At 37.7% G+C, this 22,464-nt stretch overlaps 1 protein-coding gene across 4 annotated transcripts in view; it reads right to left on the reverse strand.

Annotated features, from left to right (window-relative positions):
- The window catches only part of LOC123561827 (uncharacterized transporter slc-17.2-like), a 49,356-nt gene that overhangs the window by 14,060 nt on the left and 12,832 nt on the right, over nt 1-22,464 (reverse strand). The window contains exons 2-4 of one of the 4 annotated variants that reach the window (XM_045354443.2): nt 18,370-18,482; nt 13,349-13,854; nt 10,023-10,110 (exon numbers count right to left, since the gene is read on the reverse strand). In XM_045354443.2, the coding sequence (XP_045210378.1) occupies nt 10,023-10,110; nt 13,349-13,854; nt 18,370-18,472 (697 nt within the window). In that variant the 5' untranslated portion in view covers nt 18,473-18,482. Of the gene's footprint in view, nt 1-10,022; nt 10,111-13,348; nt 13,855-13,975; nt 14,586-18,369; nt 19,863-22,464 lie in introns of those variants that run through there. The other 3 variants (XM_045354442.2, XM_045354444.2, XM_045354441.2) reach the window with 3 other exon arrangements.

Genomic DNA, 22,464 nt, shown 5'->3' on the forward strand with positions numbered 1-22,464 from the left:
AACCCCACTTCAAAAATACAATATTACCTTAGTTTATTAAGTATACTTATATCGGAAGATCAATTATGGAAAAAAGCAGGCGCGTCCGCCATTATTACATCTATTTGTTCTCGGGTCCCACTTCCTGCAGCCCTTAACCCTTTCCATGCTGGACACGATTAATTCTGCCTTTGCGACCAGTGTAGATCATGATCAGCCTGCACATCCGTGCAGCCTGATCATGATCTGCACTGTTCGCCATTCAGTCAGTATCTTTTTGATATGCATCCCTTTTAACAGTTAATGGTACTGTCCAAACTGAAAGAAGGACAAGTTCACTAAAGATGTAGCAGGGTACGGGTTAAGCCAAGCTACTTCGATTTTAAAACAACACATATCTATTTTTCAATGTCATTTGCGCGCAGCAAGTCAGTTACATCCAAAATTGATAATATATAGGGCTTGCATGTTCCAGGATAATTATTTGAAGATGAAAGGAGACTGACTGTGTAAGTCGTACGTATACATCAGCAGACATGAAATGAGCCGTGCCATGAGAAAACCAACATAGTGGTTTTGCGACCAGCATGGATCCAGACCAGCCTGCGCATCCACGCAGTCTGGTCAGGATCCATGCTGTTCGCTAACAGTTTCTCTAATTCCAATAGGCTTTGAAAGCGAACAGCATGGATCCTGACCAGACTGCGCGGATGCGCAGGCTGGTCTGGATCCATGCTGGTCGCATACCCACTATGTTGGTTTTCTCATGGCACGGCTCAAATTATGTACATCATGATAAATACAAGCTAGTATCCGGTAAGTGTGCAGTGTTGCCGACTTTTGTCGTTAATGATTACCTCACTCGAGCATGTGGCTAGCAGTAAAACCACACCAACAATGCGATAACTAGGCTTCCGGAAGTATGAAATATATCGATTTTAGTAACTCAATGCATCGCGGTCATGAATTATATGTAGTATGAGAGCTGAAGATTTAATCATACTCCTAACAGGAAGATATTTGTGAAGTGCTATCATGGCAAATCTCTCAGATGATACAAGTATAACTTCCTCATCTATCATGCATATTTTATTTAGATTACTGAAGTACACTGACTAAAAAGGTATACATTTTCAACTTAAACAAACTAAAAAACTGTCAGACTTTTCTATTGGCATGCATAACTTGGTTTGTCATGAATAAATAACTATATTCTACAGAATAATGTTCATCTAAAACTGAAGTCGCCATAAACTGTTAATTGATACACAAAAAAAATTGTTTCATCAATAACATATTGTTTTCATTTCACTTCGAACCTATAGTCTAAAACTGACTTCAATTTAGCTGCATCCACGGCGACATAATGAGAGTACAGACACTATGACCACATTAAGGTCATTATGACTTCCATGTTGTTTGTGAATAAAAGAGCAATATCATAATACAAACTTAATTAAGTCTCGTCCAGACAGCGAAATTTGTAAACAGTGTGCCATCTTCCTCTTTCAATTTACAATCACAATAAAAACTCCATCTTTTACAAGTCTTTGCGTTTTATAAAATAACACAACTACGAATTTTCGGGACGAAAGAATGGCAAATTTATGCTAGAGGAACAATAATTCTTCAGTTTTGTTAAAAATTCGCTTCCGCAGCCATTTTTTTCGGCCGGGTCATGGTGCTTAACAGTGTATGCAGTTATAATGTATGCTTATTTTGTTTTGCTACATGATCAAATCTGTCAAAAAATGCAATTTCATTCAGTAAAAATTATGGGTCATCTTTACATGTAGTTAACAACATATTTCAAAATATGGTTGTAACACGGGTTATGTTAAGGAGATGTCACGGCTGACATAGTTTAGCATTATTACAATACACAGTCGGTATTGAAATTGTGTTTCCAATACATGTGCTCATTAGATAAATCCTCAATATCTATGTGAAAATAAGGGATGTGTTTTGTATGATTGCAACACTGTGAGTTGCTCTAATTACTGACAAATGACTGGAACAATAGGAATTCGTACGAGAGATGGATAGACAAAACGACAGTGAGGTAACAATATATTCTTTTATTGTTTTAATGTACGAGTTGTAAGCTACAATGAAGAATACCCATTTCACGAAAATCAAACTGGAAGTTAGATATAACGGAAAAAAAAAATTAGGTCATGAGTCATCATATACCTGTCAAAATTTGTCATTAGTTTTCACGAGCTGTCAAAATTACTTTTATCTCTCTATTCTGCAAATGCATTGTTTTTGAAAGTATCTTGGACGGATATTGTAGTGTCTAACTTACTTTACATTCCACATTAATATGTGTGCTTGAAATTGCTTTGCTGAGCTCACCGACGTTACATATGAATGTCTATTGTTTTAGTTTACTGTCTGTTATAAAGGTATCAAACCTCAATATTAAGATATAAGAATTGTTCCTTTCTGGTAGACAATGGAAACTATTTGGTTGAATCATAATATAACAGTTTTTGGAAAGAACCGAATATTCTTTGGTTTTTTGTTATTCACCGGAAATTCAAAAAGTGACATCACCTTAACAGACGTGATATTAAAATAGACATTTTCTTATGTAGATATAAAAACAAACTTTGATCAATTAGGTAGAAAGAGAGAATAGCTTACTTTCGATAAAATAATTTGTTTTCAAGTTTTTTTTTACATCAAAGAAAAGCTTCTGCTTTATCACGCGGAAAAAATCATGTGGATGGAAATGTATGTTCCCCGTAAGGTTAATGACTGTTATGCTACAGTGGTTTCTCATAAATATACAACAACCAATCCATCATGCGAGTTTCCCTATTCGTTGTCAAAGTTGAGCATGGTCATTTTGATTTTTTTTGAAAAACAGATTATAATTCATTTATAAATCATATTCTTGGTGATCTCTCTCGCACTTGAATTAGCACATCTACAGACATAAAAAATTCGGTGCCTTTCAGTTTCAGATTCCATGTCGTGTATGGAATCTATCTATTATACCATATTTATTTGTCCTCATAAAACTAAATTGAATAGTTACATTTTAAAAGCGAAAGTTGTCTTCATTTCCTGTTGATTGACCTTCAAAATACGCGGCACCCTTATTTTCCACCCACTGGTTGTTCGTACTGCGGTAGGGGTATTGCTGCATTTCAACAGGTGTACCTAGTTAAATAATTTGTACTTGACGACTACTTCATGCCACTTAATCTTTCATAAAGTAAACAAGAGATCACAGAGTGATCTTGGCGCCCACCAATGTACCATTTTTGAGTGTTCCAAATTTCAAGACTTACTGACTAGCTCAAGGTCAAATTTCATTTCCGTACACAACACTTTGCATGTGGTCCAAATTCGAAAGCTGTAGCTTGAGAAATGTGAAAGTAGGTCACTAGATCAATTTCAAGGACGAAACGTGAAAGTAGGTCACTAGGTCAAAATCAAGGTCAAATTACATTTCAGAACACAAATTTATGCATGTGGTCCAAATTTAAAGCCTGTACCTTCAAAAATGTGAAAGTAGGTCACTAGGTCAATGTCAAGGTCAAAGTTTGTTTCGGTACACAATCCTATGCATGTGGTCTAAATTTGAAGCCTGTAGCTACAGAAATGTGAAAGTAGGTCACTAGGTCAATCTTAAGGTCAAAGTTCATTTCGGTACACAAAACTATGCAAGTGGTCCAAATTTGAAGGCTGTAGCTCGAGAAATGTGAAAGTAGGTCACTAGGTCAAAATCAAGGTCAAATTTTATTTCGGAACACAGAACTATGCATGTGTTCCAAATTTGAAGCCTGTACCATCAAAAATGTGAAAGTAGGTCACTAGGTCAATGTAAAGGTCAAAGTTTGTTTCGGTACACAAAACTATGCATGTGGTCCAAATTTGAAGGCTGTAGCTTGAGAAATGTGAAAGTAGGTCAGTAGGTCAAAATCAAGGTCAAATTCCAATTCGGAACACAGAACTATGCATGTGGTCCAAATTTGAAGCCTGTACCTTCAAAAATGTGAAAGTAGGTCACTAGGTCAAAGTCAAGGTCAAAGTTTTTTTCAGTGCACAAAACTATGCACGTGGTCCAAATTTGAAGGCTGTAGCTACAGAAATGTGAAAGTAGGTCACTAGGTCAAAATAAAGGTCAACTCATGTCAAGGTTCATCTTGCCACTCAAAACCATACAGGTAGTCCAAACTTGAATGTTGTAGGTTATTGACAAGAAGATTTGTAAATCTTTTCCCTATATAAGTCTATATGAACCATGTGACCCCCCAGGGCGGGGCCATATTTGACCCTAGGGGGATAATTTGAACAAACTTGGTAGAGAACCACTAGATGATGCTACATTACAAATGCCAAAGCCCTAGGCTTTGTGGTTTGGACAAGAAGATTTTCAACGTTTTTCCCTATGTAAGTCTATGTAAACCATGTGACCCCCGGGGCGGGGCCATATTTGACCCTAGGGGGATAATTTGAACAATCTTAGTAGAAGACCACTAGTTGATGTCATATACAAAATATCAAAGCCCTAGGCCCTGTGGTTTTGAACAAGAGGTTTTTCAAAGTTTTTCCCTATATAAGTGTATATAAACCATGTGACCCCCGGGGCGGGGCCATATTAGACCCCAAGGAAATATTTTGAATCATCTTGGTAGAGGACCACTAGATGATGCTTCATACCAAATATCAAAGCCCTAGGCTCTGTGGTTTTGGACAAGAAGATTTTCAAAGTTTTTCCCTATATAAATCTATGTAAACTATAGAAATAAACAAAGGGCCATAACTTACTAAAAAATTGTTGAACCAGTTTGATTTTCAGGGGGACACAACTAGGGTACCAATACATCATTCTGACAAAGTTTGGTCAAAATCCCCCAGGTAGTTTATGAGGAGATGCGATAACGAGAAATTGTTAACGGACGGAAGGACGGACGGACTGACGGACGGACGGAAGGACGACGGACCACGGACGCAGAGTGATTTGAATAGCCCACCATCTGATGATGGTGGGCTAAAAACAGCTGATTTGGGTCAGGTATAAATTTTCAAAGTGGCTAGATCGTACGTTTTATCAACACATATAATGGTCCCTGTCTCAAGGCAATGACAGCTATAAGATCTTTATTATAAATTATTTACTGAAACTAGCTCCAATAAATTAACCTAAAACTAACAAAACTACGTCAGTTGCTATAAATGTAATGTGTTTTAATTAACCTCCCGTTTGTTTTTTGGCTTGTAAAAACTAGGTTAATGTGTTTTAATTAACCTTCGTTTGTTTTTTGGCTTGTAAAAACTAGGTTCGCGCACATGACAGATAACAGGTAAGGATTAAATGAATTGTTAGTGACAGTACTTGACTGCCTCAACCACATTTGCGCCGAAGAAAGTGAAAAAGGGCATGCCTCATTACACAAATACCTGAGAGAATTTGCAATGTTTGCAAAATACTAAACTAAATAATTATGCAACCATGTAATGTAAACTTAAATGTTGCAGTTTTTTGCAGTAAACGATCTACCTTACAGTCTGCAATCCGCATCAAAGTGTTATTTTGTGTATTTCGTTTTGTCACTCCAGTGTATATTTACTGCAGCATGATTTTTCTTGGATCGATCTGAGATCGACTTTTTTGACAATGCATTATGAAGTTCCCCTGTTGTTCCCCTGTTGTTTCCCTGTGAGGAACTGGGTAACTATGTTTAGGAAAATGTGTCATTTGCACAGGCTTAAAGGTCAGCATATTAATTTGTACAGTTCTACAGTTAAAAAGCTACGAGAGTGGAGGAAACACGGAACTTTCTACTTTAATATCTCAATCAAACTGAAAAATTCGATTATGAAGACCTGTCACTGATCTTACCCAACTCACCTTTGGCCTTGTAATAGAAAGAGCATTGAAACGCGAGGGTAAACGATTTGTACGAGGGGGTGTCTTGTATCATAGCTCGGTGTTTTTTCTTAACAAATTTGGTGCAGGCAATTCGTATACACTGATTACAGGGTGCGGTAACTACAAGTGTGCAGGTATTTAATACCCGCACGCTAGTTACCGCACCGTTGGATAGGAAAGTATGCCAGCGTGTCTGGAACAGTAGACAGCGAAGTGTATTTTACTGATTTTCTGCTCTAGCATTGGTTTATTTTACCTGGGCTTTACACATTTGTAAAGCAAGGATTTTAGTACTCACTGAACTGCTGTATATGGCAATGTGGAACGCCTACAACTACCATATATGGAAACAGAAAGAACATTAAATCTCTCGGGTAAACGATTTATACTCGGGGACTACGCCCCCTCGTACAAATCATTTGCCCTCGAGTTTCAATGCTCTTTCTATTACTTAAAGCAAACTTCAGACAAAATTTTTAATGTTTTATGTAAATCTGCTAGGTCATTCACCAAGTTTTCCATGACTTATGCTAGTGACCCAGTTGTTTACACTGGTGCCCTAGTAACAAATTCATCCTATATTTTAAGCAGCAGGTCGTACGAAGATAGGGTAGATGTGACCTCTTGAGTGTTAACATTGACCTAGGTTTTTACCTTAGATAATCCAGTTTCAAAGTTGACCGACTAGGTCTTAAAAAGATTGCCTCCAGAGTGTTAACAATGTTTTCTTTGACCTAGGTTTTGACCTTACATAACCCAGTTCTAAAACTGACATAAATTTCATAGCGGAAAAAAAGTAAAAATTGTGCTCTCTAGAGTGGTTGACCTAGTGGCCCAATAATTCAATTTTGAACTTGACCTAGATTTTACAGAGACAAACATTTTGACAAAAATTAAAAGGTCAGGTTAGGCTGAAGATAATGCCCCCTGAGTATTAAGAACTCCGCATACGCTCAAAGTTCTAGATAAAAGGAGGAAGTAAAATTTTGGGATTTTTTTGGACTGTGTGCGTCCAAAGAGATGCAATGCGGTGGTTGGTTCGGGTTGTGGGGCGGGGAGGGGGAGGGGTGCGGCAACGGCGATTGATTATTAAGGCACAAGAAACTAAAAGTGAACTTTTTTGGAGGTGAAACTTTGACCTTACATGCGAGACAAACACGTTTTTTATTTTATTTCATGTGTTGACTAAATTTACTCATTTTACAGTTTCTTACCAACGAAAATATATTTGATATTTTTCACTGTGAAACTACCAGATATATTTCACTCTAAAATTTCTATAATTCACAGAAAACGTGTGATAACAATGTCTCTGTTTTCATGATGTTGGAGACGAAATCGACAACATTTTTACGCAAAACCAGCAAAGTAACCGGACTGACGCATTTTGGAGTTTTGGCAGTGCCTCAAAAGAAGAACTTTCGAATTGTATTATGTACAGACGTGATCATTTTGTGAGGTACTACTAACTAGTAGTATTATTCGCGTCTGACCGACTTATATATGTGTTGTTACCTGTAAATTACGTCTGTATTCAATACCTAACTTTCGTCAATACTTCCTGCTCCTTTCTAACTATTCAAGGCAATACCATAATGAGAACTTTAATTTCATCCAGACAGCGAATTACGTCGCAGTCATTATAAAAATATCAACTTCCCCTTACACGTTTGTGAAAATGACAAAAAAAAACCCTCTCTTTTCGTTCTCGTAAATATGCGCAGTTCACAGTAAGGCAAAAGAGAACGGCAAAATAATGAAAATGCATACAGTATGTTCTATAGTAAAGAAAAAGGATCACGATCTTAGGGGAACATTGCAAATTTCTGAAATAAGAGTTACAGTCACATCACGAATAGTTGTAACCATCCTAACATAATTATATAAGTATTTTTCGCTTTTTCATAAGGAAACACCAAATAATAACACCAAGTAACAAATGACGCCTAATTTCTATATACTAATTATGTAGTATGTTGCTATTGTAGGAGAACATTAACCTTTACCCTGCTATATTTCTAAAATGGACTGGTCCATCATTCAATTAGGACAGTACCACTTATTATTCAAAGGGGTGTTCATTGAAAATTTACTGATTGAATAGCGAACAGTGCAGGGCTGATCTTGGTCTGCACTGGCCGCAAAGGCAAAATCACTTGCCGCCAGCAGGCTAAAGGTTAACAAAATTATTCAAGGCTGAACGTATTCAAATATCATTACTCTATATCAAATCAATTCATAAAATTTATCTTAAGACTTAATATTACTAAAGGAATCAGCGTAATGGCGGACAGGTTACTGCACACAAATCGTTCACTTGGCGGTCACGGAGGTCTAAATTATTACAATGGCTACATTTTGTTTAAACTCACTGTGGCTGTATTTTTGACATTTTGGTAGAAATAAAGAGAGTGAAGGTTGTATCTGGTGAAGTAAAACTCAGTTTTAGTACAAGTAGTACTGCAAGGGCAAAGCAGTGTAATTTTATTGTGATTTTGCAGTGAGCAAATGTGACAGAAAAATCTATGCAAGAAGATATGAGCCGTGCCATGGGAAAACCAACATAGTGGCTTTGCGACCAGCATGGATCCAGACCAGCCTGCGCATCCGCGCAGTCTGGTCAGGATCCATGCTGTTCGCTAACATTTTCTCCAATCCCAATAGGCTGGATCCATGCTGGTCGCACACCCACTATGTTGGTTTTCTCATGGCGCGGCTCATATAATTATGGTCCCTACTTTTCTCTCCAATTTATGTCAATTTTAGGATAAATCTTCAAATCAAGGTAAGGATTTGCACTTTGAAATGGGTCTAGCTATATGTGAAAACTGTCCATTTTATATATATTTTTTTCCACAATTTCACATTTATAAGCGAAAAGGACACCCGATTAAAAAAAATCCCCCTTTTCATTTTACATTGGTAAAACAATAGCCAGAATTGGCAAAACAACAACCAGCATTGACAAATATGGTCAGTCCACTTTTCTTTTTCAAACAGGAAATACTCACGCGAATTACATGAATTCTCTGCTTTTTCACGCGCAAGTCCACAGAATCAGGTGCAATGTGGACTGGAAATATGCGAAGGTTATGGTTTTAATTAGCGGAAAGGGGAGTCAATTTTAGATTATACTATAAATACATATAAAACAATTTTTTGTAATATTCTCAGCTTTATAAGGTAGATATTAACGTGCTATATATCAAATGAAACTTTAAAAGTGTGGGGAAAACCCTCCTGATTAACTACACGTTAAATGTAATAATGTTTTTACACAATGTAGACGTAAGAAATTATAGATCACCGCGTTTTCAAAAAGTTTTCTTTCAAATTACACTAGTATAACGAGTCATGCGTTGGTTTTAAAAATAGATCAAGGTTACACTGTTTTGTTGAATTCAAAAACTATTATGCCTGGTTTGATTTTATGCATTTAGCTTTAACATTGATTGTTTTGGTTTATGGGACACATGTTGTTACCTATACCAGTGTTTACGTTATAGTTAGACAAATATTTCGTAACAGTTGCACGTAATCGCATTGATGCACGTAATAGCTTTAAAACTTTGGACAAGATGTCTTATTTCAAAAACAAACGGTAAAGTATATACATTAAAAAATGCTATCAAAATTTAAAAAAAAAAAACAAATAAAAGCATACTGCAGTACATTTCTGATCAGATATTGGTTTGTAGCCATGATAAAAACTGGTGACTCTTACTACTTTGACTTATTAAAAATCGTTATTATAATAGGTCCCGACCCTGGTTTGCAAGCTCGCGGTAATTAAACATTCCCTTTCATGTTGAAGTGTATCCTTAAGAACACCTTTTTCACTTATCAGATTCACTAATACTTCTTATTTATCAGCCAAAGCAAAGTTTCAAACATCAAGTAAATCTATGGGATAACCAACATAGTGCGTTTGCGACCAGCATGAATCCAGACCAGCCTGCGCATCCGCGCAGTCTGGTCAGGATCCATGTTGTTCGCTTTCAAAGCCTATTGCAATTAGAGAAACCGTTAGCGAACAGCATGGATCCTGACCAGACTTCTCGGATGCGCAGGCTGGTCTGGATCCATGCTGATCGCAAATACATTATGTTGGTTTTCTCATAGTGCAGCTCAAGTAAATCTATGGGATATTTACCTCCAAACGCAAACCCAACAAGACGGCTGCGTTCATGTGGCGGGGCCCACTTCGACCACAACGACTGCATGCCGGGATACATCATCGCCTGAAATACAAACATGAAATGGACATAGTATCTATCTGCAAATTATATTACGGGTCCACTACCTTGGAACTAAACGGTAATGTCGTCGACTTATATTACGTAGATTCTGCGAAAATATCGCCAAAGCCAAACCCAATGAAAATCCGATACACTAAACTAAAGAGTAGAGGTGAACCCTGATACTTATGATGCTGCCTCTTAGCCAACCATATACTCCCAAAAGTGATGCCTAAGCCCTTGCAGGTTCTAGGGACTCCATAAACTTTCATAACTTTACATAAAAGCTTTCGTCAATTACTGAGCGAGACGTATTTAAACTTTAGTACATCAGTTACTGCAAGAATATAGCCCATAAGAATTTGTATTTTTTACTGCAAAAGATGTTAAGAATGACACATACAAGACAAATGGAGTTGCACTGTAGTGAACCCATCTAAATGCTTGACATTTACTTACATTGTTTGAATGTACTTTGTACCATCTGACCCGCCTATTCCATAAGAGGGCAATTGTTTCAATTTCTTTTTTTTTTCTTTTCACATGCTTGATAAAAACATTGATTTGATACATCATTCTTAAGAACACAAAGGATGGTAATAGGAGTATTCAGTATCTCGATTTGTAATAGAAGTCCATTTTCTACGGAAACATTCCCCTTTTTGAATTGCAATTTAATTTCCTGTTTATGATCTCCTATTTAGCATTTAAGTGTAACATGATCCTGATAACGTTTTTGAACAATTGGAGTTGTTTTTTTTTTCGAAATTATGGAACTGAACAACAGAGCTTTTTCTTACAAAATACACGTTTGACAAGAAAGTTAAGAGTATTGCAAAGATCTATCGACTGACGAATAATTTAAGAAACTAGAGCTATCACTAAAAGTGAATAATACCCCTAGATGCAGTTTTGATAGATGGGAAGTAAAATGTTGTTATCACGACATCTGACCATCGACAGTGACATTGACTCTAATGACCTGAAATGTGCTCTGTGCATGTCGTCCGAATGAGGTCAACAGATATACAACTGAAGCTAACTTCATCAAAATCCTTCCAGGGGTTAAGGAGAAATGGACCGGACATAAATTTGAAGTATTTGAAGTTTGACCTCTAAGCGAGACCTTGACCTCTGATCTAGCGATCAAGCATCGTCTTGATGAGATATATATATTTTGTGCAAGTTTAACGAAAATCTTCCGAGTGATTTAGAAGATATGAAGCAGGCATGAAATTAAGGTATTTGGCCATTGGCCTTCAAGTGTGACCTTGATTTTGACCCAACTGATCCATGCTCTGCATGTCGTCTTGATAATGTAAATATTTGATGCTAATTTTATGAAAATCTTCCAAGAAATTTAGAAGAGATGTCAAGCTATTTGACATTTGACTTCTGAGTGTGACCCTGATCTTTGATCAAGTGACCTGGAACGTGTGGTGCCCACGTCGTCTTTATGAGAGATGTTTTATTAAATTCTTCCCAGCGTATAAAAAGATATGACGCCGGCACGAATACGAACGGAAGGGCTGACCAACGGATGGACGGACGGACATGGTAACATATCTGGGTGTATAATACATAAGGAACTTCGGGGAAAACCTGCTTCAAAATGAACGAATAAAACAGTGCATAACTTTGAATGCAAGTAGTAATCATAAACAAGAGGGCCATGAAGGCCCTGTATCGCTCACCTGACCTATTGACCTAAAGATCATCAAGATTAACATTCTGACTAAGTTTCATTAAGATATGGTCATAAATGTGGTCTCTAAAGTGTTAACTAGCTATTCCTTTGATTTGACCCCATGACCTAAGTTTTGACCCGACATAACCCAGATTTAAACTTGACCTAAAGATCATCAAGTTTAACATTCTGACTAAGTTTCATGAAGATATAGTCATAAATGTGGCCTCTACAGTGTTAACAAGCTTTTCCTTTGATATGACCTAGTGACCTAGTTTTTGACCCCACCTGACCCAGATTTTAATTTGACCTAAAGATCATCAAGATTAACATTCTGACCAAGTTTCATTAAGATACGGTCATAAATGTGGCCTCTAAAATGTTAACTAGCTTTTCCTTTGATTTGACCTGGTGACCTAGTTTTTTACCCGACATAACCCAGATTTGAACTTGACCTAAAGATCATCAAGTTTAACATTCTGACTAAGTTTCATGAAGATATAGTCATAAATGTGGCCTCTACAGTGTTAACAAGCTTTTCCTTTGATATGACCTAGTGACCTAGTTTTTGACCCCACCTGACCCAGATTTTAACTTGACCTAAAGATCATCAAGATTAACATTCTGACCAAGTTTCATTAAGATACGGTCATAAATGTGGCCTCTAAAATGTTAACTAGCTTTTCCTTTGATTTGACCTGGTGACCTAGTTTTTTACCCGACATGACCCAGATTTGAACTTGACCTAAAGATCATCAAGTTTAACATTCTGACTAAGTTTCATGAAGATATAGTCATAAATGTGGCCTCTAGAGTGTTAACAAGCTTTTCCTTTGATTTGACCTGGTGACCTAGTTTTTGACCCCACTTAACCCAGATTTGAACTTGAGCTATAGTTCATCGAGATTAACATTTTGACCAAGTTTCTTTAAGATACGGTCATAAATGTGGCCTCTACAGTGTAAACTAACTTTTCCTTTGATTTGACCTGGTGACCTAGTTTTTGATCCTACATGACCCAAATTCAAACTAAACCTTAAGATCATCAATATTAACATTCTGACCAAGTTTCATGAAGATACAGTCTTAAATGCGGCCTCTACAGTGTTAACAAGCTTTTCCTTTGATTTAACCTGGTGACCTAAATTTTGACCCCAGATTACCCAATATCGATTTCGTCCTAGATTTTATTGAGGGTAACATTCTGACCAAGTTTCATTAAGATTGGGCCAAAAATGTGACCTCTAGAGTGTTAACAAGCTTTTCCTTTGATCTGACCTGGTGACCTAGTTTTTGATCCCAGATAAACCAATATCGAACTCGTCCAAGATTTTATTGAGAGTAACATTCTGACCAAGTTTCATTAAGATTGGGCAAAAAATGTGACCTCTAGAGTGTTAACAGTCAAATTGTTGACGACGGACGGACGGACGGACGACGGACGACGGCGGACACAGGGCGATCACTAAAGCTCACCTTTGAGCACTTTGTGCTCAGGTTAGCTAAAATACATGTAGTATGTGATATAGTCTAAAGTCTTAATCTAACACGTACCTCTCCAACACCAATAAATATTCTTCCCACAAGCAAAAGATATGGGCTCCCTCTGGCAAGCCATGGCGACATTATCGTCAAAACGGCAACAGGAAACATTCCACAGGCTACAGTAATCCTCGGTCCAAATCTGTCGCTTAGAAAACCAGATGGAATCTGCATGGCGGTGTAACCCCAGAAAAAGGCACCGAGAATAAATCCTTGCAGTTTTTTGTCCCATGAAAATTCCGCATGAAGGTCTGTAGACTCAGTCACTAACTTACAGACGAGTCCATCTGCATCAGTTGTAGTTGGTGGTGGTGCTATGGTTACATTTATTATTGTTCCATTTATGTTGGTGCTATTGTAGATGATAGATTGGTTTCCGGTGGCGGTGGCGCCCTCTTCTTCGGCTTTGTTCATGCAGACTATGGCTGTGCTGAGATTTACACGGAGGGAGTAGAGGAAAAAGAATCCAATAAAGCAGGTCAAGGACAACAGTAGACGTCTTGAGGTCCACCATGGTACTGTGATAATACAAAAGAAATTTGCAAGCATATAAAGACATTAGCGAAACAAAACTTTGTAATTTTCTACAAAAATCATAAAAAACATAAATTATAATGAATATAAACAATTACCATGTACCGTTTATAACGTCCGTCGAACATTCCTCTGAAATCGAACAATTTGTATGAGGCGGATACGCATCCATTTGACAGAGAAATAAATCTGATTAAGTTATCATCAGCTCATTTAGATATTTTCCGAAATACATTTTCACCTGCAAACAATTCGAGCGAAAAACTAATAAAATCATTCTCCCACAATTATAACATAAACAAAAATGACGTCATTTTTAAACGTTTTCGACGTCGCGCCATATTAATTAAGACATCGTCATTTTTTCAACATCTACTCCAAGTCAATGTTACCGTTATACACACTCCAATTTTAGCTAATTTCAAAAACCAGTTTAAACACTTAAATAATATCTTCACAGGTTGATCAAAAGTAATATTTCAAATGTGTAGACTAATTACACAAAAAAGAATGCGAATATTGTTAAAATACGAAAAGACCCAGCTAAGCAGAAAAGCATTTAAAGTGTCTGTAACCTGATATCAATGCTGGCAAGTGCTTTCATAATATAATGTTACTAATCAAGTGATTTCATATTGACCTTGTTATTTGTCCGAGGGCTGTCGTATAGGCCGAAGGCCGCGGGTCAATATGACTGCCCGAGGACTCACTAGGCCAATATGAAATAATTTGATTAACGATATGATTAATGATATTATTATTCAACTTTAGAAGCAATAAGACTTTTGGAAAATTTTCTAACGAAACAACCTACAGTATCGTTATTATCTACACAGATTTATAACTGCATGGTACGTCCGCTCAATCACAGTATCAGTTTATTATTTTGTTTTTTTTTTTGTTTTTTTTTTTGTTTTGTTTTGGGTTTAACGCCGTTTTTCAACAGTATTTCAGTCATGTAACGGCGGGCAATTAACCTAACCAGTGTTCCTGGATTCTGTACCAGTACAAACCTGTTCTCCGCAAGTAACTGCCAACTTCCCCACATGAATCAGAGGTGGAGGACTAATGATTTCAGACGTATCAGTTTATAGATTATACTTTTGCCTGAAATGTGAAAACTGTTACAAATGCATATTTTTATGTAAAACAAAATGGCGTCAGTTAAAATTCTAACGGAAGTAACCCTCTCACTAGAACCAGCCAAAATGCTCGAATCCCGTACTGGTCCTGTTTTTTCGTATTGGCCCTGATTTCCTCATATTGGCTCAGTTGAGTTTGGTATTAGCTCAATCTGTTTCATATGACTTGTTTAATTTACCTAATATTGATTGTTGAATAATAGTACACGGAAATTACATGTAATGCCTTTGCTTGTACGAGTATTGTCAATAAGCATATGGGCCGAATAATAACGCATAATCATTATACATAAACTATAATAATTGCATTTCACTTAAGCAGCAATCAGTTCGTTAAAAAGAAACGCTCTCAAGGAAGGATATAAATGATTTAACCGCCATATGAAAAGGTACCATTCTGAGAAACTACGTCAGGACAAAGCTTGCAGTTCTTTTAGACTGCCGTTGATATCATCTAGCAAATGTTTGTTTTAAGATTGTAAGTAAATTTAATTTACAATAAACGAAGAGGCTGTAGCACATAAATGATAAAGCAATTTAAAAAAAAAGGCGCTTGCGCAATGCACAGCTGAAAGTGGACATAAAACAAGAGGACCATGATGGTCCTGAATCGCTCACCTGTCCCAACATAACCAGTTTTGAACTGAGTATGACGTCGTTTTTTTTCTATTATTTGACATAGTGACCTAGTTTTTGAGCTCATGTGACCCAGTTTTGAATCTGACCTAGATATCATCAAGATGAACATTCAGACCAACTTTCATACAGATCCCATGAAAAATATGGCCTCTAGAGAGGTCACAAGGTTTTTTCATTATTTGACCTACTGACCTAGTTATTGATGGCACGTGACCCAGTTTCAAACTTGACCTAGATATCATCAAGATGAACATTCTGACCAATTTTCATGAAGATCCACTCAAAAGTATGGCCTCTAGAGAGGTCACAAGCTTTTTCTATTTTTAGACCTAATGACCTAGTTTTTGACCGCAGCTGACCTAGTTTCGAAACTGATCTAGATATAATCAAGATGAACATTCAGACCAACTTTCATACAGATCCCATGAAAAATATGGCCTCTAGAGAGGTCACAATGTTTTTTCATTATTTGACCTACTGACCTAGTTATTGATGGCACGTGACCCAGTTTCGAACCTGACCTAGACATCATCAAGATGAACATTCTGACCAATTTTCATGAAGATCCATTCAAAAGTATGGCCTCTAGAGAGGTCACAAGGTTTTTCTATTATTTGACCTACTGACCTAGTTTTTGAAGGCACGTGACCCAGTTTCAAACTTGACCTAGACATCATCAAGATGAACATTCTGACCAAATTTCATGAAGATCATGTGAAAAATATGGCCTCTAGAGAGGTCACAAGGTTTTTCTATTTTTAGACCTACTGACCTAGTTTTTGACCGCACGTGACCCAGTTTCGAACTTGACCTAGATATCATCAAGATGAACATTCTGACCAAATTTCATAAAGATCCCATGAAAAATATGGCTTCTAGAGAGGTCACAAGGTTTTTTTATTATTTGACCTACTGACCTAGTTATTGATGGCACGTGACCCAGTTTCAAACTTGACCTAGATATCATCAAGGTGAACATTCTGACCAATTTTCCTGAAGATCCATTCAAAAGTATGACCTCTACAGAGGTCACAAGGTTTTTCTATTTTTAGACCTAATGACCTAGTTTTTGCCCGCAGCTGACCCAGTTTCGAACTTGACCTAGATATCATCAAGATGAATATTCAGACCAACTTTCATACAGATCCCATGAAAAATATGGCCTCTAGAGAGGTCACAAGGTTTTTCTATTATTTGACCTACTGACCTAGTTTTTGAAGGCACGTGAGTTAGTTTCGAACTTGACCTAGATATCATCAAGATGAACATTCTGACCAATTTTCATGAAGATCTCATGAAAAATATGGCCTCTAGAGAGGTCACAAGGTTTTTCTATTTTTAGACCTACTGACCTAGTTTTTGACCGCACGTGACCCAGTTTCGAACTTGACCTAGATATCATCAAGATGAACATTCTGACCAACTTTCATAAAGATCCCATGAAAAATGTGACCTCTAGAGAGGTCACAAGCAAAAGTTTACGCACGGACGCACGGACGGACGGACGACGGACGACGGACGCTGCGCGATCACAAAAGCTCACACTGTCACTTTGTGACATGTGAGCTAAAAAAATCCGATACATATAAACGTGCAAAGCTGAATGTTCGACAAATATTTGTCACATGATTTTCGACTATATGAAAGTACTCTCTTTACAATTCCACAGCCTTCCTGCTAACAACGACACTTCAGTAGATGTAAAAGTATTTAACCTGGCCATTTTCACCGTGACATGACACAAAACAAACAGAAAACTGTCCAGATTTTGTCTCAGTGATGAAAATATAACCAGTAATAGACATCAGATTTTGTGCGGTATCAGAAGCAAGAGCACTGTGATTATTTCATGCATACAGATTTTCAAAACATAGAGCAACGCTGTTTCTCGTACACTGGCCACTACATATATGACAGTTTAGTACGTAATCTGAATTTTTTATATTTAGCTATGTTTTAAGAAAAAATAACTGATGTTCAACGCTGCACATCAAATCATTTTGTACAAATCTTTTGCCGATATTATAAAAAAATTTGCCTTCGTTTCTGCATAAAAAAATAACCAGCTGAAAAAAATAATTCACTTTAACGATAACATGCTTTCTAATTCTATGAAACCAAAAACCTGAAATTGGCATGTGAAGTAAACTGTTTTGTTGGTAAAAATGGAACAAAAAAAAACGTTTGAATGCAATCTTAGGGTAAACTTTTTGCATGAGAACACTTTTCGGCTTTAACCGACCAAGTATCAGATCCTCAATTCATTAAGGCTCTAAGTAAAATCTATCCTAAAGAATTGAAAAAATAACAGGGATGGAGGTTCGTTCTTTCTTTAGAGAATTTTGGCTTCCAACTTTACCTTCTATAAACTTCCTACTATGCCTCACATCAATATTAACCATGGTTACACTGCTTTCAAATTTGAAACATTGTACATTAAGTAAACCTAAACGTTCATTGTTACCTACACATCATCACAGACCGCTGAAAGGACGGACGAACTAAACATGACTTAACAGCTCACGCACAAAGTTAAACCTTTTTAAGTGAATTTGAAGATTAAGTCCCCGAGACTTACAACAAAAACGCTTACAATTTACAACTGGGTGTTCGTATAGCCAATATGTTAATATATACTGTTGTTATTCCGACTATATATTGTTGTTAATTGTTAAAAGAAGTAAGTAGTAGATTATTTTCCAGTGTCACCAGCAGTACCTTCCGACTGCTTAATTGGTGCTATTTTTGCCTCGTCTGGCATAAGCCTGTCATCTTCAACAACATCTTCCTTTGGATTGTTATTCTCACTGGACTTATCCATTTCCTATGACCTGTTGAAATAACCAATGTCTACAGTGCGCTCTATTTTTCACCAAGTTTTCTCTCACTTACTCACTCATTCACTTTCATACATTCATTCACTCACTCACTCACTTTCATTCATTCATTCATTTATTCATTCAACATTCTTCGTTATGCTTTATTGAATCGTCTATTTCATTAGATTATTCGTGGCATAGCAAAGCACTGACCAATCCTGAAACTTCATTCTGTTCCAATGCTTATCCTGTAAAGCGAAACACTATGCTCTTACTTCGTCTTCTTCCTATCACATCTCACTTTAGCAAAGCAATTCACTATCATCTCTCTTCCGTGATAGATCCAGCAAAGAAATCCTTTATCATCTCGCTTTTATATCCATCCACTATCGTCTCTCTTTCGTGTTAGATCCAGCAAAATAATCCACTATAATCTCACTTTCGTGTTTCTGCTGCACAGCATCCTCTACCCTCGCTCTTCTCTTTCTTGTTTGATCTAGAAAAGCAATCTCCTAATCTTTTACATTCACCCTTCTACCTCGTGTTTGGTCCAGCAAAGCAATCCTCTGTCTTCATTTTTCTCTATCGTGACTGCGCCAACAAAGCACTCCACATCAATTTTCTTTATAACTCCTCAATTCTTTTTCTTGTTTGATCGAATACATGCGCTTTCTGTATCAATTCTGATTCAGCAAATTTTACAATTTCTCCCATCTTATGTATCTTTCGTGATTCATCAAGCAAAGCATTCCACTATCCATTCACTTCTCTTTCGTGATTGAAAAAGTATATCAATCCATTATCTTTCCACTACAATTTTGTATTTGCTTAATCAAAGCAATCCTCTACATTTCTACTTTTGCTTTTCTCTTTCATAATTGATCAATCGAGTCATTTCCACATCATTTATTTCAGGACTCCACTATCTTACGTCTTCATTTCTTACCTCATTTCTGTTAACGTCATTGATTCAGCAAGGCAATCCTCAAGCTTCTAACTTCTTTTTCTTCACTGATCCAGCAAGGAAATCCACTAATCTCACTTCTTTTATCATCACTGATTCAGCAAGGCAATCCACAAGACTCTCATTTCCTACGTCACTGATCCAGCAAGGCAATCCACAAGCTTCTCATATCATTTTCGTCACTGATCCAGCAAGGCAATCCAAAAGCTTCTCATTTCCTTTTCGTCACTGATCCAGCAATACCACAAGCCTCTCATTTCCTTTTCGTCACTGATCAAGCAAGGCAATCCACAAGCTTCTCATTTCCTTTTCGTCACTGATCCAGCAAGGCAATCCACAAGCCTCTCATTTCCTTTTCGTCACTGATCCAGCAAGGCAATCCACAAGCCTCTCATTTCCTTTTCGTCACTGATCCAGCAAGGCAATCCAAGCTCATTTCCTTTCGTCATGATCGCAGGCAATCAGCTTCTCTTTCTTTCGTCACTGATCCAGCAAGGCAATCCACAAGCTTCTCATTTCCTTTTCGTCACTGATCCAGCAAGGCAATCCACAAGCTTCTCATTTCCTTTTCGTCACTGATCCAGCAAGGCAATCCACAAGCTTCTCACTTCGTTTTCGTCACTGATCCAGCAAGGTAATCCACAAGCTTCTCACATCAGTTCTGCCACTGATCCAGCAAGGCAATCCACAAGCTTCTCATTTCCTTTTTGTCACTGATCCAGCAAATCTATCCACAAGCTTCTAACTTATTTTTCGTCACAGATTAATCAAGGCAATTCACAAGCTTCTCATCTGTTTCGTCCCTGATTCAGCAAGGCAATCCACAAGCTTCTCACTTCTTTTTCGTCACTGATCCAGCAAGGCAATTCACAAGCTTCTCACTTCCTTTTTGTCACTGATCCAGCAAGGCAATGCACAAGTTTCTCACTTCCTTTTCGTCACTGATCCAGCAAGGCAATCGTCAAGCTTCTCACTTCGTTTTCGTCACTGATCCAGCAAGGTAATTCACAAGCTTCTCACATCTGTTTCGTCACTGACCCAGCAAAGCAATTCACTAAGTTCTCACATCTCTTTTGTCACTGATCCAACAAGACAATCCACAAACTTTCATTTTTTTTCGTCATTGATCTAACAAAGCATTCCACTAGCTTCTCATTTCTCTTTCGTCACTGATCAGCAAAGCATCTTCAAGTTTCTCACTTCTCTTTCGTCAATGTCCCAGCAAGACAATCCGCTAATTTCTTTCTTTATCCATTGACTAATCTGTCAGATCAGTTAACTACCTTCTTAACTAGAAGCGCAGGTCTCCCCCAATGCAAAGTTGTATAGGCAAGAAGTCAATAGGGGTCAGGAACGAAAGTCAAAGAGACACTGATGGTTGGCTCCAATAGGGATCATCTACATGGCATGTCCAGTCATCCCTCAACACTCTTGGCCTAGTGGTTCAGGCTCCTGTGACCTTGACCTTTAATCAAGTGACCCCAAAATAAAGAGGGGTCATCTACTCTGCATGTCCAATCATCCTATTAAGTTTCAACATTCTAGGTCAAGTGGTTCTCAAGTTATTTTCCGGAAATGATTTTACATGACCAGGCCCCTGTGACCTTGACCTTTAATAGACTGACCCAAAAATCAATAGGGGTCATCTACTCTGCATGTTCAATCATCCTATGAAGTTTCAACATTACGGGTCAAGTGGTTCTCAAGTTATTGATCGGAAATTGTTTTCCATGTTCAGGCTCCTGTGACCTTGACCTTTAACATGTTTTCCATGTTCAGGCCCCTGTGACCTTGACCTTTAACGGAGTGACCCATAAAACAATAGGGGTCATCTACCCTGCATGACCAATCATCCTATGAAGTTTCAACACTCTTGGTCGAGTGATTCTCAAGTTACTGGCCAGAAACGGTTTTCCATGTTCAGGCCCCTGTGACCTTGACCTTTAATAGAGTGACCCCAAAATTAATTGGGGTCATTTACTCTGCGTGTCCAATCATCCTATGAAGTTTCAACATTCTGGGTCGAGTGGTTCTCAAGTTACTGACTGGAAACGGGTTTCCATGTTCAGACCCCTGCGACCTTGACCTTTAATAGAGTGACTCCATAATTAATTGGTGTCATTTACTCTGCATGTCTAATTATCCTATGTATGAAGTTTAAACATTCTGGGTCAAGAGGTTCTCAAGTTATTGATCGGAAACGGTTTTCCATGTTCAGGCCCCTGTGACCTTGACCTTTAACAGTGTGACCCCAAAATCGATAGGGGTCATCTACTCTGCATGACCAATCATCTTATTAAGTTTCAACATTCTGGGTCAAGTGGTTCTCAAGTTACTGACCGGAAATGGTTTTCAATGTTCAGGCCCCTGTGACCTTGACCTTTAAGGGAGTGACCCCAAAAATAATAGGATCATCTACTCTACATGACCAATCATCCTATGAAGTTTCAACATTCTGGGTCAAGTGGTTCTCTAGTTATTGATCGGGAATGGTTTTCAATTTTCAGGCCCCTGTGACCTTGACCTTTGATGGAGTGACCCCAAAAACAATAGGGGTCGTCTACTCCAGCAGCCCTTCAATCCTATGCAGTTTGAAGGTTCTAGATCAAATGGTTCTCCAGTTATTGATCGGAAATGAAGTGTGACGTACGTACGGACGGACAGGGCAAAAACAATATGTCTCTCCCAGAGGGGGGAGACATAAACATCGTTCAGGATTGATCCAACAAATGTAACTACTAGTTTCTTCTTTCTTTTCTTCGTCTTTCGTTTCGTTCAAGCAATCTACAAGCATTCCAAGCCTCTTTCTTGCTTGATCAAGCAAAGCAACCGGCAATTCTTTTTCATTCTCTGCTGTAACTGATCCAGATCGTAACGCTGTATCGTGATTGGCACAGTAAAACATTCTGTTTCATGTTTGTTGGTTTTTTCAGCAAAATATAGATCAGCACTACATTCATTTATCTTACTGAAAACTTGGTGATATATCGACTCTACTGACTTGCTTAGAAATCTCATCTTTAAATTCAA

The sequence above is a fragment of the Mercenaria mercenaria genome, chromosome 10, assembly GCF_021730395.1.
Source record: "Mercenaria mercenaria strain notata chromosome 10, MADL_Memer_1, whole genome shotgun sequence".
Lineage (NCBI taxonomy): Eukaryota > Metazoa > Mollusca > Bivalvia > Venerida > Veneridae > Mercenaria > Mercenaria mercenaria.